General features: G+C 39.3%; 1 protein-coding gene across 2 annotated transcripts in view; it reads left to right on the top strand.

Annotated features, from left to right (window-relative positions):
- ankfn1 (ankyrin repeat and fibronectin type III domain containing 1) overlaps positions 1-18789 on the top strand; it is a 148441-nt gene that overhangs the window by 79599 nt on the left and 50053 nt on the right. The window contains exons 7-9 of one of the 2 annotated variants that reach the window (XM_059324571.1): positions 3006-3134; positions 10171-10366; positions 12160-12370. In XM_059324571.1, coding sequence (XP_059180554.1) covers positions 3006-3134; positions 10171-10366; positions 12160-12370 — 536 coding nt within the window. Of the gene's footprint in view, positions 1-3005; positions 3135-10167; positions 10367-12159; positions 12371-18789 lie in introns of both variants that reach the window. The other variant, XM_059324570.1, reaches the window with a different exon arrangement.

Raw genomic sequence — 18789 nt, 5'->3', positions numbered from 1 at the left:
AGAGGATTGTGAGTGAGAAGACAAATTTTCCTACATTTCTATGTATAAATTATTTCTGTAGAGTGGAATTTGCGGCCTGGAGCGCAGTTTTCAAATGTATTTTTTGACAATTTTTTCTCTCCCTCTACACTCTGGCTGATGATGTCACACACTGTGAGACGAACATTCCATGCAATACACACCCATTATAATCTCAGAATTTCTCCAAAAATGATCATGGTCATTGAACAGGGATTGATAAAAAAACTATATGACCTATCGAAACGTGGATTAATACACCGATTCACAAGACTTGTGTCTACCGTTTAACGTTTAAGTGGAGTCTCTAGGTGAAATTATGCCGGAGAAGTAGACAATTAAAAATCTCCAATTATTGTTCTTTTTCACTCATTTTTTGTCGGCCGTCCCATTCATTTCAATGCAAAATTTTGGGCAGTTTTTCGCCCCGAGCACTGGTCCCTACAGCTATTGCTGTATGGGACCAGTGCTCGGTGCGATTGCCCCGAGGCCCTAATAACAAACTTGATCTGTATAGCATCTTATAAGAAATGCGGCTCAAAGTGTTTTATAATCAGGAAACATGACATCATTTCTATAGAATGAACATTAGACTCATTCAAGACTTGAGTTTCATAATTATTATAAAATGATGTTATGATATTTTATGAATATGAGAAAACATTTAAAATAAATCTCACTGAATAATTATAATAATGATGAATAAAATACATGAATGCACAACATATAGATGAAAAAATAAAACGCACTGAATAATATTAATGAAAAATTGAATACAAAAATAGAATACATTAAATGCATAACATAGATGGAAAATAAAACCCACTGAATAATATCCATCAAAAAATGTAATATAAAAAAACAAACTGAATATTAGTTTAAAAAAATAAATAATGTAATACATAGAATGTATAGAATCAAGTAAAATACAACCTTTTTAAAAGAATTGCAGCAAAATGTAGAAAACGCAGACGTTTCAGACAGAACCCGAGCAGAACATCTTTTAAATCTAAATGTCTTTGATTTTTGGACTAAAAAACCATTTGAAGGCGCCCCACTGAGCTGCAGGAAACTCATTCATTAATTCAGCGCAACATAAATCTCTATTTCAGCTGTTTAATGGGAAGCTGTGACTCAAACACTTCAACAACCTGTCAGTCTGCAGGAAGAATAATTCAGCAGGAATCACTGTAATATCCTGAATTTTATTACATTGTATTGCCTTTATTTGTGTGTGTATTTATTTGCTGCAGTTTCCCGTCAGTGAATTTAATCTCACTGTCATCACCTCCCTGCGCTCCCTTTTTGTTCTCAGCCTGAAGCTGCTGCTCTGCTACCCCTCCTCCAACAGCTTTACATTGTGTGTGTGTGTGTGTGTGTGCCTTTCATATCACACCAACATATGCACACACACACATCAAGCCTTACTATCCGCCTCCTCTTCTCAAACATCCCTCTCATTATTCCCCTCCCTCCTCACTCTCTCTCTTAACCACTCATTCACTCTCTCGCTCTGTGTGTGTGTGTGTGTATGTGTGTGTGTGTCCACTCCGGTGTGTGCGTGCCGATGCGTCGCGATGCGCCGGTGAACAGGTGTTCAGTACAGTCAGGCAGAGCTGGAGCTCCACAGCAGGGACACTCTCTCACACAAACACACACCCAGGATAGAGCATCACAGCTGGGGCTGCTGGAGTCGCTGCTCCCCCCTCTGTGGAGGAGAGGATCCAGGAGGCATCAGACAGAGAGATCTAACCCAGCGCTGGAGACTCAGACGCTGGGTAGATCTGCTGCTGAGCAGCCACAGGATCCTCACTTACCTCCTCTCTTAATAGTGAGTATTATGCTGCCCCGAAAATTTAATTTGACGGGTTAGAATGTTTGGAAATAGTTGCAGAATTGCAGTTTTTTTTGCAGCTTTGAAGCAACTTTTGCGCCTCAGTTCGGATCCAACAGGTGTCTCCTCCAGTCTGGTTCTTCTCAAAAGCCGAATAGTTCCTCCGGTGGCGTTCTGGTGCAGGATTGTCCACCGGTTCAGCCACACTGGGATCCAGTTTGAGCCCCACTGGGACTGTTTTCTTTGTTGAATTTTTGCTGCAGTCCAGCGTGAAGTCAGACTGCAGCTTTTCTTCTCCCCGGAGGAAAAGAGAGATCAGCGCGCGGAAGACAAAGACAAGATTGAAATCCATTCATTAACAGCAGCACATTGACTCCAGTGAAGTGTTCGTTACAGAGACGATGGTGTGAAGTGTCTCTGGGGACAGTTTGACACGACAGACGCATCAGACGGAGAGATCCAACCCAGCGGAGGAGAGTCAGATGCTGCTAATACTCACTGTCTTATGTGTGAGTATTACTGATGCCACAATTTAAATTCTGTGGGTTAAAATTTTGGAAATAGTTGCAGAATTTTTAAATAAAATATAGAGCAGGTTTTGAGCATCTTTGGAGAAGACACCTGTTGGATCTAAGCTGAGGCGCTAAAGTTGCTCCCGTCTGGTTTGCGTTCTGGTGCAGGATCTTCCGCCAGCTCAGGAGCACTGGGATGCAGTTTGAGCTTCACTGGGACTGTTTTCTTTGTTGAATTCTGCTGCAATCCAGCGTGAAGTCAGACTCCAGCTTTTCTTCTCTCCGGAGAGCGTGAAGATGATAAAATGATGAAATTCATGCGTTCGCAGCAGCACTGACTGCAGCGAAGTGTGGCGATGCTGTGATGTGTCTCTGGGGACAGTTTGACACGAAAGAGTGAGGACGTCCTTAATGTATTAATAAGTGAGAAAAGGAATTTTTCTGTTGGATGTTTGGACTCTGAACTCAGGGAGGAAAGTAAACGGAGAGTGTGAGAACATTCTAAACGCCTCCTCTGCTTCTTTCAGACCCGTTTCCTCTCGTTGTTCTGAGGACGAGCTCTTTCTTTTCGCTTCTGTGTGGATTTCTCGTCCTCAGGTTCTCACCCATCCCTCTCTTCTGTCTTTGTGTGTCTGTGTCAGGTCGGACAGTAAGATCTCTCGGTTGGCCCAGAGGTGGAACCAGAGGGCAGCAGCAGGAGATGCTCTGATTAAAGACCTGAGGCCCCTGTTTTATGCGGGAATCCCCCGATCCTCACTCAGCCTGGACAGGTGAGGACACACACACACACACACACACACACACACCTGCTTTCTTGGCTTTCCTGATAACGTAGCTGCACAACAAGGATGATAACATGTAACAAGAGTAAGATTTCAGCTTTAAGGGCTCATTTATGCTTCGATACAGGTTTCATTCATTCATTTCTTCTGTTTTTTTTTGTTTCTGAAAGCTGACAGGACAAATCTAGGGGGCAGTGTTGCAGCAGTGTATTTCAAGCGAGAAAAGACCAGAGGACATGAGGATTTTTAAGTGGCGTAACTTTTTGAGATTATAATGACGGTACGATTCTCCGTCCACATGTCGTGATGCATTTTACGGGCTCCTCCACCGTCGCCATGTTTGTTATCGTCCGAAGCTTTTGAGCCGAGACGCCCTCTAGTGGACATATTGATTAACATCCAACATGAAGAGATGTGTGCAGTGACGGTGATGTTTGCAATGGACGTGTCTACTTTCGTAGCGTAACTGAGCCCTAAAACAAGCATCACGGCTTTTACTGAGCCCCACCAACCTGCCAGGTTTGATGTTTTCTTTAAAGATCACCAAAAATACACCAGAAAGAAACTGTAAAAACAGGCATTATTGTCAGAATTTGAACTTTCCGCTTGAATGGATCATCGGTTACAAACGTTCTGTTCTAAGTAACCAAAATGAAGCATGACATTGTGATATTTCTGTCAGAATCACTTTATTCTACATGTGTCATTTAAAACATGTCCAAAAATTAAGCGTTTGCACCAACTAGATCCTGTTAAAAACATTAAATTCTGCTCCTCAGCGACTCTGGAGCCATGATTGACTCTGCTGGGACAGACGATCATGTGACAAATATTCACTGAAAATCTGTTTACACAGAGCAGAGAGGAGAGGACGGGAGAGGTTGGAAACACAGAAATAGTATAACAAATTTTTCCAAAATTCATGACACTTGTGGGCACTTGGTGTTGTAAATTAAAAAATAATTTTATTCAATTTTTAAAAAATAATTTATCAGAGAAATTCAACTTTTTTCTTTCTTTTTAATTTTTTTTTATTTATGTCATTATAACATTGACATGACATTTTTTAATTTGTTCACACTTCTAGCCATGAAGTGACATGAACTACGACTCCCACAGTACATTTCAGCCGATCCCAGAGCTTTGTAGAGTTTGTAGGTATCATATTAAACCTTCAGCAGATTTACTTTTGGATCCGGCAGGTTTGGCATCATGTGTTTGTTCCCGTGTTCTTCAATGAAGCTGCAGCTCTAATTCACGTCTCTGACTGGCTTTCTTCACCATAGCAACAGCAGCCGAGGCTCATGGGTATTATAGTGTTTAGTGGCTTTGAAAACATGATTGTGGGTTCAAGAAATGGATTATGTAGAAAGTAAGAGTCTGTTTGTAGTCAGTTTAACCCAAAATGCTGCCGGTGTTTACCCTGTGCTGTATCAGAGGATTGTTAAAAAAGAAAATAGTGACTTTGTTGGGGACTATTTTCAGCAACGGATAAATCCACAGGGAGCAGAACAGTGTGTGTGTTCACGGTGATGAAGGAACAACAGTGTGGCTCACGGTTTCATGTTTTTAACAAACTGTTCTCCCGTTAAAAACGCCCCCATAGGTCGTTTCTACAAGCAGCTGGATACGACCCTTATTTACGTTTGAGACCGGCCCCCCCGCCCTCTAGTGGCTGTAGTAATTATGAATGACGCAGGGGCTGAGTGTAAAGCACAAAGCTGTAGTTAGGGAGGGAGGGTCGACAAACCCAGGACTTTCACCCAGAAGAACGGGCTTTGTGTCCCGTGAAAAAATATAAGTAAACCATGTGATTTAAACAACAAGTTCTCCAACATAAATGGCAGGAGAGGTCGTGTGTCAGTACCACAAATTATGGCACGTAGGCACGTATCGTGGCTCACGTTTCGCGGCACATGTGAACGGCGCGACACAAGGGCGCTTTCTAAAAATTGCACACACGTAGGGTCCGCGGTTGTAAAAAACGACTTTTCTGTGGATTTATGTTGTAAATCGTCTGACCGTGGGTTTAGGGCAAAATACTTCTGTTAAGCCGTTCTAAAAGACAGTTTAAACAGTAAATGTATGTACGTAAAGGCCGGAAATTAAGTAGTTACAAGGGTCATATGACTGTCACAAGTAATGTAAAAAACGTAAGTCACATTCAAAAACCGTGATTCACGTATCTTACCAAAAGATCGTAATTTAAGTTAAAAAATGTTTTACTTTTGTTTCCCCACGGGACATAAACCCCGCTCTCATGGGTGAAAGTCCACCGTTTCTCCGCCTGGCTGTCAATCGCTACTACGTCAGAAAGATGACGGTGGCCGCTTTACAGCGGATGGTGGAATTCATAAATATAGCTACGGGAAAACAGGCTGGATTTAAACATCGCTGAAAATCACATTTTTACGTAACTATCGCCGTGTTTCCATCACTTCATTTCTATGCGCATTTTGAAGATTCACATGAAAAAAGCTTGATTGAAACACCAAAATTCAAAAAAGCTTTTGAAAATGCACATAAAAGTTTTTATGCTCACCTGTTGTGTAGTTTTTTGTGTTTTTTGAAAAAAACAGCTAATGCGCTTAATGGATGGAAACAATTTTTCTGAACAAGTTCTGACGTAGCGAACATTTAACTCTGTGCCAACATGAAAGAACGGTTATAATTCCCCCAATTGAATCTCATTCCTAAAGATTCTGTTGCTCAATCTGTTCTTCTTCTCCTGTTCTCTTTCTCACATGATCTCTACTTCTACTTTACTCAAACATTCATAACTAAAGAAGAATTTGGAGTAGAGTGGAGTCTCATGAATTTAACGATTTTCATTTTTCAAGAATGGTCATGACCTGACCTGGGAGGTGAGTTTGGATGGAACGAGGGGATATGTCTCATCTCTTCTGCAGCATTTCAGGGTTGTAATGGGTTCCTGTGTTATGTTAACGCCAAAGATCACGAATCTGAGAGTCCTGAGAGGGTTTTAACATTCAGACAGTTTAAATTATGAGTCCCTGAATATTTTATTTTACAAGAAAATAAACTGTTTAACATTTAGGGGGCGAAAATAAGGTCAGATTAAAATGTTGTTTCTCCTCCGTTTAGAGCAGTATGAATATTTAATAGAGGAATACTCACACACACACACACACACACACACACACACACACACAGCTGCCTACTGTGTGTTTACTGTCACACTCAACACTGAATTGTTCGGCACAATTATAAAAGCAATTAGTTCCTTTTTAATAATTTAGAGCCTTTTGTTGGGAGCTTGAGCTGCAGGGAGTGATGTTCGGATCAGCTTGTACACTGAAACCAATCATGTTTAACCTGCACAGAACACACACACACACACACACACACACACACACACACACACACACACACGCACAGTTCAAGTGACTGTACTGCCTTTCAGCCTTTAAAGTGGGCATCAGTTTAGGAGCTGCAGTTTTAAGATGATGAACACAAGTTCAGCTGATGTTTCAGTGTGTTCTGGTGCAGCAATTTTTGTTTTGATACCATTTGTTGCACATGTTTTGTGCTAAATTTCACAAATTTTTTTTATATCGAGAGTGGATATAAATGGTCATAAGTCCCTCCAAAATCCCACATTACGACACCAAGACCTTGAGGAACACCAGAGAAAAATCTATGCTGTGATATTTTTTTTGTCATTTTGTAGATTCCTGCATTTTTGACGATTATATGGAAAGCACTTGTGTTGTGTTTCCTGCTGAGAAAACCTCCTTATTGTCAACATAGTGTGGAAAGCCATCCGTCCTCTGAATGCTCTAGGTCTCTAGTTTGTGGTTGTAAAGTTTCATGAGGTCACAGCAGCTCATTTTATACACTGAGCTCAAGTTTCACTGACTAATATCACACATGAATAAAATTGGGCTCATTGAATCCACAAGAGTCTCAGCTTTCCAGTCATACTCGATTTATGTAATTTATGTCTTTCATTTGTTATAAACTCTTCTGACCTCTATCTTCATTGTGGTATTAATGGATAAAATTGGGCTCAGTTAATCCACAAGAGTCTCAGCTTTCCAGTCATACCGAATTTGTGCAACTCACAGACTGACCCCAGTATGAGGCGTTTTACTGCAGGAGAAAAACTGAAGAAAAAAATGTTATCAGCATAAAGCGGGCAAGTCTGTAAAGAGGAGACTCCAACAGAACACATTTTCATTATTTTTCATTCCCTTGAAAAATAAAATCTGTTCATCTGTTGAATCTGAGTGAAATCTGCATGGAAACAGCTTCAAAATATGCACACAAAGAGTCTTTAAAATGTTGACTCTCGGGTCACATTAAGTGCAGAGGCAGCGATTCAATCAGCAGTGACGTTCTGACCTCCTGCAGAGCTGAGTGCAGAACAATCAGGCGGAGCAGTAATTATCATGTGACGGCAGCTAATAGCGAAATGCAGCCGGTGTGTTTCCTGCAGCTGCTGCAGCAGCAGCAACTGATTGGTTGATTCACAACCAATTAACATAATTAATTATTTCACATGTACAGAGATTCCGAAACAGTTTGGACGTCTATAACATACACATAGCAACAACAAAAAATATGATCAGTTGCTAATCTTTTGACATATGTTGAATTGAAAACTGTACAAAGACAAAATATCTGTTTTGATGTGTTCTGTTTTTATTTACTTTTTGCACAGTGTCCCAACTGTTTTGGAATCGGGGTTGTAATACAGGACTGAAAGGAGCAGAAGCTGCAGAGAACTTTTACTAAATGAACATCATGGTTTATTGAAGAAGACTAGAAACTAACAATAGAGACGAAACTCATTATAAGAATGTTTACTGAGGTCACAAATCATTTTTTTCAAAGACTTTTATACAATCAGACTTCTTTCTGCAGCCAGTGGAGTCGCCCCCTGCTGGACAGCAGACAGAATGCAGGTTTAAGGCATTTCTGCAGGCAATGTCCAATTCTTTTTATACATTTTTTGCAATCATTTCTTGACTTCGGACCATAGATTGTCTAATTAATGGACTTAGTCACCGTGACGTCACCCATTGGTTTGTGGACTGACCATTTGAGGCATCGAGTTCAGCGTTACACTCGTCGCCATCTTGTGTCGCCATCTTGTGTCGCCATCTTTTTTTCGGAAAAGGCGAGCAGACCATATTTGGACTGTGTAGGAAAGAGAGGGATCTGATCACTGACTACAGCCTCTCTACACCGCAACCTGACTGAGAGAAGCTGCTGCTAATTCATGTTAGCATTAACTGGAGCATTAACTGGGATGTTCATTTTGGCTAGCAAAAAACAAACACAAAATGTATGTTACTGAACTCAGAAAAATTAACATCAACTCCTTGGAGTGTCTGTTAGTCCAACCAAACGCTGAACAAGACATTTTTAAATGAACAAAATGTTGAAATAAACTCATTAAGTGAAAATACAGTGAAAGGGTCAAAGTTATGATATCAAACCGCTAAACGTCCTTTTTTTTTTTTAACTTTATTGTCAAGTTGCCGTGGATACGCATTTTTTCTGCTTCTCTTCTGATGATGGCTTGTCTTGTGAGTGACTTGTCAATCAAAGATAGTCTTTTTCTTTTATTTGGTCCGCTTACATTTCTGCACTGTAAAAGCAAACCAGACTAAATACAAAATGAACCAAAAGTATCAATTTTACTCCGCCACCATTGGTGTATAAATGTGTGTGAACGGGTGGATGGGAGGCAAAGTGTTTTGTCTGTTAAAGTATAAATGTGCCATATAAAAGCAGTGTAATGGTAATGATCTAATGATAAACCATCAGAGGGTCAAACTGGAGGAGGGACAGAATAAAATGTGTGTGCAGGAGGATAGAGAGCAACACATCAGCTCTCTAACAGCTCATAAACACAGCAGAGCAGTTTGTCCTGCAGCTTGGACCGATTTCAGGATAGAGAACATGTTCTGTACGGTCTGAACCCCTCACTGCCTCGCACTCTGTCACTTCACTGACATGTTCACATCGGTACTGTGGAGAAGGAGCGTGGGCTGCAGGCGACGGGAGGTCCAGAAATACTGAAGCAATCTTTTGTGACAGTATGAAAGAACTGTGACAAGTCATAAAGCCTGGAGGGGTTTTCTGATTTCCTACGTGGCTTTGATGCTTTCACTGAGGTCAGAATATCTCAGAGAGAGAAACAGCTGCTGAGGCATCTGTTCCTGCTGCTTATCTGAATCCTTCAGCTCCTCCTGGTTCAGTTCTGAGAGTCCTCTGGATATAAAACCTGCATCTGACCCTCTGTCTCCTCACTGGACTAACAAATTACAACATGGACTTATCATACATACGTCACAGAAAAAAACATTAGAGCATTATTTTCTTCAATTTCTTGTTCATTTTTATACCTTATACAACTACAGATACATTTGTTTGGACAAATATAATGATAACATCAAAAATAGCTCATAAGAGTTTACTTTAATAGATGATATCTAGACAGTTTCAATGTTTTTCTTGATAATAACCAAAATGATTATCAAGAAAACCATGGAAAATGTCTAGATATCAGCTCTAAAATTTGTTATTATGTTATTTTGTCATTATGGTATTTCTCCATTAATTTTACTTAAATGTTTTTTTTTATATATATATTTTTACAATATAGTTTTTGTATTATTCCTATATTTACGGTTATTAAGTGACTACGGTGATATACAATTTAAAATTTTACATCCTATTTCTGATGCAATTTGACAGTGTTTTACTGTAACTTCTACAAATTTTTTTTTAACAATGTACTGTAATATAATGTAATTTGCATCTTATTGGTTTCATATTACAGTTTTGGACATACAAAAAAAATGTCACACACTGTTACTACTACTGAATAATAGCTAGTAAGTCTTGACGAGAAGCAAAAACACTGTCCAACATCTGTATTCAACACACTCACACACTCACGTCGTCAGTTGTTAGATGGAGGAGCAGCCGACTGATGATGTGACAGCATACCTCTCCCTCCCTCCCTCCCTCCCTCCCTCCCTCCCAGCAGACACCTCCCTGGCGTTATGACCCAGCAGATGCAGAACCTGCAGTTGTCCCAGACCAGGAAGTGCCCCGGCGGGCCGGCCTCCCCGAGCGCCGCCAAGCGCCTCTACAGGAACCTGTCGGAGAAGCTGCGAGGGAGCACCTCCTCCTTCGAGGATGCCTACTTCTTCGGCAAGACGGACCGCCTCCGCAAAGCCTCGGTGAGTTACATACAATTTACTAAGTCTTTGTACATAAAAACATGTGAGTAGAGTTCTGTACACATGGCAGTCATAGCAGGAGGAAAATGTGTTTTTATTATGCACTTCAAGAAAAAAGTTCAAATGAAGAGAATTTAAAGTCAACTTTTTGAGTTTGGTAAAGTAGACTGCGAGCTACAACCTGATTTTTCTCAATACGTCTAATTAGGGCTGCACAACTGATCGAACTTTAATCGTGATCATGATTTTGGCCGCTACGATTAAATTAACCTGATCGTCGGCGATATTTCCATTTTATAATGCGGCTATAATGCAGGATGTGACGTAATACTCGACGCCACAACACCACGCGCCATTTGTAAAAGCTGGTGAGGCACTGTTGCCAACTTAACAACTTTGTTGCTATATTTAGCAACTTGTCAGACCCCCTTAGCGACTTTTCGTGATTTGTTCGTAATTCATTTTTTAAACATAATGAAAAAAAATTTTTTTTAAAGTTTGTTATATGTCGACCATTTATTTTACTTGTTTTTTTGTTTAATTTATTTTATTAATTTGTTGTTTGTATGAACAAAATACATTTTTCGAAATTAAAAAATGATTTGATTGATTAATTACAATGTATTCCAATCACTTTGAACCAGCTGCTTATATTTAAAATGAAATAAGAAAAAAAATCAAAAATAAATCTGTCAACGTGCTGAGGCAAACACCAGGGGACGATATATTTGTTTAGCGTCACACTGTGCAGCAGCTTCATGAACACCTCTCCGGATTGTTCTCTTTCCTCAATTATTTAGAATAAAAGTGGAGAGATGTGTGAGGGGGAACCCTGCTGTCCTCTCAGACTGAAGGATCAATAAAGATCTGGTTTCACTGATTCTGTTAACATCCTGAACGCTCCGTTCCTTCATGTGTCACGTATTTGATTCAATCTCCGACCTGCTCGCCGCCTGCAGCTGTTTTTTTATTTTATTGTGACATCACGAACTGTCTCTGTTCGTCTCTCTGCTGTCTCCAGTTCGAGTGTCAAGCTGGAGGACACTCGTGAACGTGTCTCTGGAGAGCATTTGGACTGTTTCTCACTCTTCATCAGCACTTCTCTCCTCTCCTCTCTCTGTCTGTCTGTTGCCATCTATATCATCTTCATCATCACCCTCCTCACTGCTGCGCCGAGAAACATTTGGTCGCTGAGACTCATCGTGTGTGACGAGTGTTACAGGTCCTACTGTGTGTGTGTGTGTGTGTGTGTGTGTGTGTGTGTGTGTGTGTGTGTGTGTGTGTGTGTGCGTGTGTGTGTGTGTGTGTGTGTGTGTGTGTGTGCGCGCGCGCTGACATTTACAGACCAGTCACAGCAGCAGACATGAAAGAAAAGAGGCAGAAGGGGGAGGAGAGAGAGAGAGAGAGAGAAATAATACATAAATAAATAAATTACAAAATATACTTTAAATAATAAAAGGAAAAATCATTAATTAATAAAACCCAGTGGAATAAAAAAGAATACAAAGTTTAAAAGCAACAAAAGAAAAAATAATTACTTTTTATTTATTAATAATTAATTAATTTGGAAAGTACCAAATAAATCAATACAGGAATTAATACAAAGGAAAATGAATTAAAAAAGAAATATACATTTTTTATCATCTAACTAATGCCTGCCTTGTTTTGGGAACACTTAATGGCATATTGATGTATTTATTTTAATAAATAATGATAAAAAAATATTATTTTCTGTTGTTTATTTCTTATTTTTTCAATCAATCAAACCTCTCCCCGTCACCGTTCCTCCGCAGACGATGCAGGGCAGCGACTGTATCTTCGAGGCGGTGGAGCAGCAGGACCTGGACACGGTGCAGATCCTTCTCTACCAGTTCTCAGCCGAGGAGCTGGACCTGAACACGCCCAACAGCCAGGGCCTGACGCCGCTCGACATCGCCATCATGACCAACAACACGCCCATCGCCAAGCTGCTGCTGAAGGCCGGCGGCAAGGAGAGCCCGCACTGTGAGTACACGCCACACAATACAACACAACGCCACACAATACAACACAACACCACACAATACAACACAACACCACACAGTACAACACAACACCACACAATACAACACAACACCATACAACACAACACAACACCACACAATACAACACAACACCAACAATACAACACAACACCAACAATACAACACAACACCAACAATACAACACAACACCACACAATACAACACAACACAGCACAATACAACACAACACAATACAACACAACGCCACACAATACAACACAACACCACACAATACAACACAACACCACACAATACAACACAACACAACACAATACAACACAACACAACACCACACAATACAACACAACACAACACAATACAACACAACACCAACAATACAACACAACGCCACACAATACAACACAACACAACACAATACAACACAACACCACACAATACAACATAACACCACACAATACAACACAACACCACACAATACAACACAACACAACACAATACAACACAACACCACACAATACAACACAACACCACACAATACAACACAACACCACACAATACAACACAACACCACACAATACAACACAACACAACACAATACAGCACAACACCACACGACACAACACACCACAAAACTACACAACACAACACATCACGGCACAACACGACACAACACAACACACCAAAAAACTACACAACACAACACAAGACTACACAACACAGCATAACACACCACCCAACTACACAACACAAAATTACACAACACAACACAAGACTACACAACACAGCATAACACACCACAAAACTACACCACACAACACAAGACTACACAACACAACACAACATAAAATTACACAACACAACACAAGACTACACAACACAACACACCACAAAATTACACAACACAGCACAGTAGACCACTACACAAGAGACAACAAAACTACACAACAAAATACGACACACCACAAAACTACACAATCCAACACAACACACCACACCACACAACTACACAACACAGCACAAAACTACACAACACAATACGACACAACACGCCACAACACCACACGACACAACATAAGACACAACAAGCCATGACCCACCACTACACACCACAAAACACCACGACACAACACAAAGCAGTACGACACAAAGACCTTGAGGAACACCAGAGAAAAATCCATGCTGGCGTTTGGTTTCAAACACTTTTGACTCTTAATAGATTTCTGCATTTTGGGCGACTATATGGCGATATATGGCACTTGTGTTGTGTTTCCTGCTGAGAAACCTCCTTGTTGTCAATACACTGTAGAAAGCCATCCATCCTCTGAATGTTCTAGGTTTCTAGTTTGTGGGTGTAAACTTTCATGAGGTCACAGCAGCTCATTTCATACGCTGAGCTCAAGTTTCACTGAATAATATCTTCATACATGAATAAAATTCCACCTGTGTCTTTGAACGATGCACTTTTAAATGTTAGATCTCTTCAGAACAAGACGGTTTTAATGAATGACCTTATTTTAGGTAATGGAATTGAGTGTATGTTTTTAACTGAGACATGGCTTAGCACTGATAGAAGCATCTCCACCTGGCTACAATTTCACATATTCACACAGGAAAAACAGAAGAGGTGGTGGTACAGCATCTACTTTGCCACCATCATTATCTCTTAAAGACATAACATTTGGTGACTACATAACTTTTGCATATCATTCCATCTTTTTTAGCAGCCCTCCAATACTGTGTATGACAGTTTACAGGCCACCCAAACGTTGCTCTTTATTTGTGTCAGATTTTTCAGAACTTTTATCAATCATCCACACCAAAAATGACCGTACTTTTTGTTTTAGGCGATTTTAATCTACATGTGGACACTCAATCAGACTCTTTTACGTTGGATTTTATGAACATGCTGCATTGTTTGAATTGTAACTAACGCATTAACCAACCAACTCACAACAGAGGTCACACTTTAGATCTTGTTATAATAATAATAATACATTTTATAACATATGGACTATCTGCAAGTGTGACCTCTGTTGTCGATGTCGGGATGTCTGACCAACTCTGTGTCTTTTTTACTATCAGTGGTTTTATTCAGCAGGACTTTACAGAGCAAACTGTGAGGAAGCACCATCTTAACTATGAAGTTGCTGCAAATTTTATCCATGTTTAAAGCAAAACCACTGCAGATATTTTACCTTCATCTTGTGATTTTATAGTAGAAATTTTTAAGAGGGAACTAAGGCTTGCAATTGACAAGATGGCTCCCCTAAGATGAAGAAAGGTAAACTCCAAACCAATACCTCCATGGAAAAATGAGAGAATCAAACAACTAAAGAGAAACTGCCTCAAAGCAGAAAGAAATTGGAAAAAGAACAAACTGATGATAAACTATGAAATATTACGTGAACAATTGTCAATCTATAAATTAAATAAGCAAGACAATTACACTTTTCAAAATTGATATCCCACAACAACAATAACCCCAAATTCCTTTTTTCAACCACTGAACGTTTAACCAATCCTGTTTTTAAGAAGCTGAGCACCTTGTCTACAAACATCAGTTGTGAAGAAACTGCAGTCCACTTCACAAACTAAATAGATACGATTAGATTGGATCTAGGTCAGTTTCAGTCTTCAAATAAAAACTCCCAAGATCCTTTGCTTTTATATGAGGAAACACTGGAGAAATTTGTCCTGGTTGATGCTGAAATGCTTGGTAAGGTTTTATCCCAGTTCAAAACCTCAACGTGTATTTTAGATCCGATTCCCACAGCCTTTTTAAAAAAAGTTTTAGTATTTCAGAGGAACAGTTGCTCACAATCAATCTACTATCAATCGTCTCTTCAGACGGGTATCTTTCCCACTAGCCTAAAGACTGCCTTAGTCAAGCCTCTGCTGAAGAGAAACAATCTAGATTGCTCAGTTATTAGTAATTACAGACCAGTGTCGAACTTGCAATTTTAAGCAACATTTTTAAGCAACAAGTTTTTAATCAGTTTTAATCAGTTAAATGATTTTATCAACTCAAACCACATTTTTGAAAAGTTTCAATCTGGTTTTAGGGCCAATCACAGCACTGAGACGGCTCTAGTAAAGGTGGTAAATGATCTTAGTGTTACTTGATTTAACTGCAGCCTTCGAAACAGTTGACCATTCAATTCTTTTAAATAGACTAAATAATTTGTTTGGCATCTCTGGTACTGTTTTTAACTGGGTCAAATCTTACCTGAATCTTACCTGAGAAGTTTTTGTAAGTATAGGTGACTGTTCATCCAGAAGTTTTAAAATGAATTGTGGTGTTCCCCAAGGTTCAACTTTAGGACCAACTCTTTTTAACCTTTACATGCTGCCACTTGGGGACGCTCACGAGACAAAGCATTAATTTCCATAGCTATGCTGATGACACACAGCTTTACATTGCCGCGTCTCCAGATGACTCAGGGCCAATAGATGCCCTTTTTAACTGTATTTTAGACATAAAACAATGGATGGCAGATCATTTTTTACAGCTCAACCAGGACAAAACCAAAGTTTTAACTATCTTTCTAACTATGAAACTCCAAGCACTGAATTTTAACCCTTGTCAACAAGTTAAAAACCTGGGAGTTATCAGTGATTGTGATCTCAGCTTTGAGCCCCATATTAAAAATATTACCAAAACTGCCTTTTATCATCTTAAGAACATTGCCAAAGTACAACTGTTTCTCTCTCTTAAGCCAATACAGAGACATCACCTTTTATCACCTGTAGAATTGACTATTGTAATGCTCTACTTTCTGGTCTACCTAACAAAAAATGAGATTGATTACAGTTATTACAAAATTCAGCTGCTCGTCTGTTGACAAAGACCAGAAAGAGAGCTCATATTACACATATTTTAAAGTCTCTGCATTGGCTACCTGTGTGTTTCAGAATCGATTTTAAGATTCTTTTACTGGTTTATAAATCTCTTAATGGTCTTAGTCCAGCTTATTTATTGGATTTACTTTTATCCTATGAACCCTCGAGGACCCTCAGGTCTTCTGGGAGCGGCTTTTTAATAATACCAAAAATGTTTCTGCTCATGCATCTTAGTTTTACAACATCTCCTCCTTTATTTATTTATTTATTTGCTACTATTTATTAGTCTTTTATATATATATTTTTTTCTATCATGCTCTACTTAATTATTTACTTATTGTTTTATCTTTTTTATCTAGCTTTTTAAAAAAACAACTTTTTATTGTTAATATTTTTTACTTTTATTTTATTTTATTTTATTTTACCTTACTTTATTTTTTATCTAATTAATTTCTAACCTGCCTCCAGTGTTTCCTCACTGCTCCATGTTGAGATGGCGCTTCCTCAGTTTGTGCTTTGTTTTTAATAGGATGGGTGGGATGGAGGGTTGGGGATGGGCGGAGGGTGTTTGCTTGTTTCTAAGTTTTGTTATTTTTATTGTTATTATTATTATTACTTTCTCCTTTTTTATGTAAAACACTTTGTGTTGCATCTCTCTTGTATGAAAAGTCCTATACAAATAAAGTCTGATTGATTGATTGATTGATTGATTGATTGATTGATTGATTGATAAAGTTGGGCTCATTGTATCCACAAGAGTTTCAGCTTTCCAGTCATACCCGATTTATGCAACTCACAGACTGTTTATGGATCCCAGCTGGCAGAAATATTCACATACAGTCAGAAGAGTTGATGTTCCGTGCTCTCCATCAGATCCATTCAGTCTGCAGCTTTGTTTGATTGGTTCTGTCTAGTCTGACCTTTTAGTCCTGAAACTTAATTTACAGGTGAAACAGATCAGAGCGATGGTCACTGCCTGTTGTCATGGTGACGCTGATGTAAAGGTCTCGACTCTGAGACGTGCAGCGAGGTCTGAACATAACGTCTGGTTGTTTCCTGTTTTTCACTCTTTGAGTCAAAATGTCAGCAACGGGTGGTAACATTTTTCACTTTTCAAATTTGCCCATTCTTTCACCTACATTTGTAATATTGTTTGGCAAACTACCGTCATGTATCTGCTCTCATAAACATCTTAAAGGTTTTTTTTACACCCAAACCAACTGTAAGAAAAAAAACAGCAGTTAGCTAATAGATTTTATGTCAATTTAATCAGAATTTCAGCCTATCAACTGTTTAATGTTCATTGTATTCTATTGAGCATGTGATCAGCAGACAGTGGTGGAATGTAACTTCCAAATACTGTACTTAAGTACAATTTTGAGATACTTCACTTGAGTATTTCCATTTATGTAACTTTATACTTTTTATTCCACTAAATATAGCTGACAGCTTAAGTTACTTTAACCTGAAAACATTATCAATTCAAAGTGATTAGACATTTTTACGTTTGGTTTTTAACATTTCTTTGCTGTATTTTTAGTCTTTTTAGGGCCCGAGCAGGCAACGACCTGCGAGGTCCCTATTGTATTTCGAATGATTATTCTTTTTATTTTTATTTTTATTATTTTTATTTTTATTCCCCCCAAATGATCGCATTTTTCAATGCCTGAACATACCCCAAAACTCACGAAACTTTAAATATAAGTAATACCTGGCGAAAAATTTTATAATCTATTGTCATCCTGAATTTCCACCACTAGGTGGCGCTATAATAAAGGAAAGCGCGTTTAGGCTAATAACTCCCACATACTTTATCGCACATTCAGAAAACTTATATCCACGCGTTCACTGAGTTGTGCTGAATCTCGTGATATAAGCCACTCCCATTTTCGCCTACCGCTTTTTTTCGCAAATTCGCGAAATGTCGCAAACCTATTTTTTCGAACTCCTCCTAGGTAATTTCATCGTTCTGCACCAAACTTTGCACACAGCATCTATGGACCCTCTTGACAAAAAGTTATTAAAAGAATTTTGATTACCCAAAGAATACTCAAGTTATTAAATAACAACTTCCTGCAGGTGGCGCTATTATCAACACAAAACACAAAGTGTTGCATATCTCCACATTGGTGTGTCTGAATGACATGAAACTCAGGTTACTACTTCCCCATGAGCCCCTGAGGCTCTCTGCAAAATCTTGGGCGATGAACACTAGGTGGCGCTCTTTAAATTGAAGTATTTTATATCTCCAAGTCGGTTGGTCAGATTAACACCAAACTTGGTAGACTTATTGTCAATGCCCTCCTGAGGATAACCCTTGAACATTTTATTGATCGGCCCCTAGGTGGCGCTCTGGCGGCAGTTTATTTTAATCAGTGCCACTGTGCCCAGACCATAAGACTTAAGGCAATGAAATTCATAGGGGTGGTATAGACTGGTCCCTGTAACGCACAAACCCCGACGGCAGCATGCCCCGACACGCGTGTACTGCGAGGGCCCGTTCAGTACTGCGCGCAGTCCTAGTTTAAAATGTATTTTAAATACATTCAAGCCCATAAC

Source organism: Centropristis striata, chromosome 21 (assembly GCF_030273125.1).
Source record: "Centropristis striata isolate RG_2023a ecotype Rhode Island chromosome 21, C.striata_1.0, whole genome shotgun sequence".
NCBI lineage: Eukaryota > Metazoa > Chordata > Actinopteri > Perciformes > Serranidae > Centropristis > Centropristis striata.
This window is presented reverse-complemented; position numbering and strand designations above follow the sequence as displayed.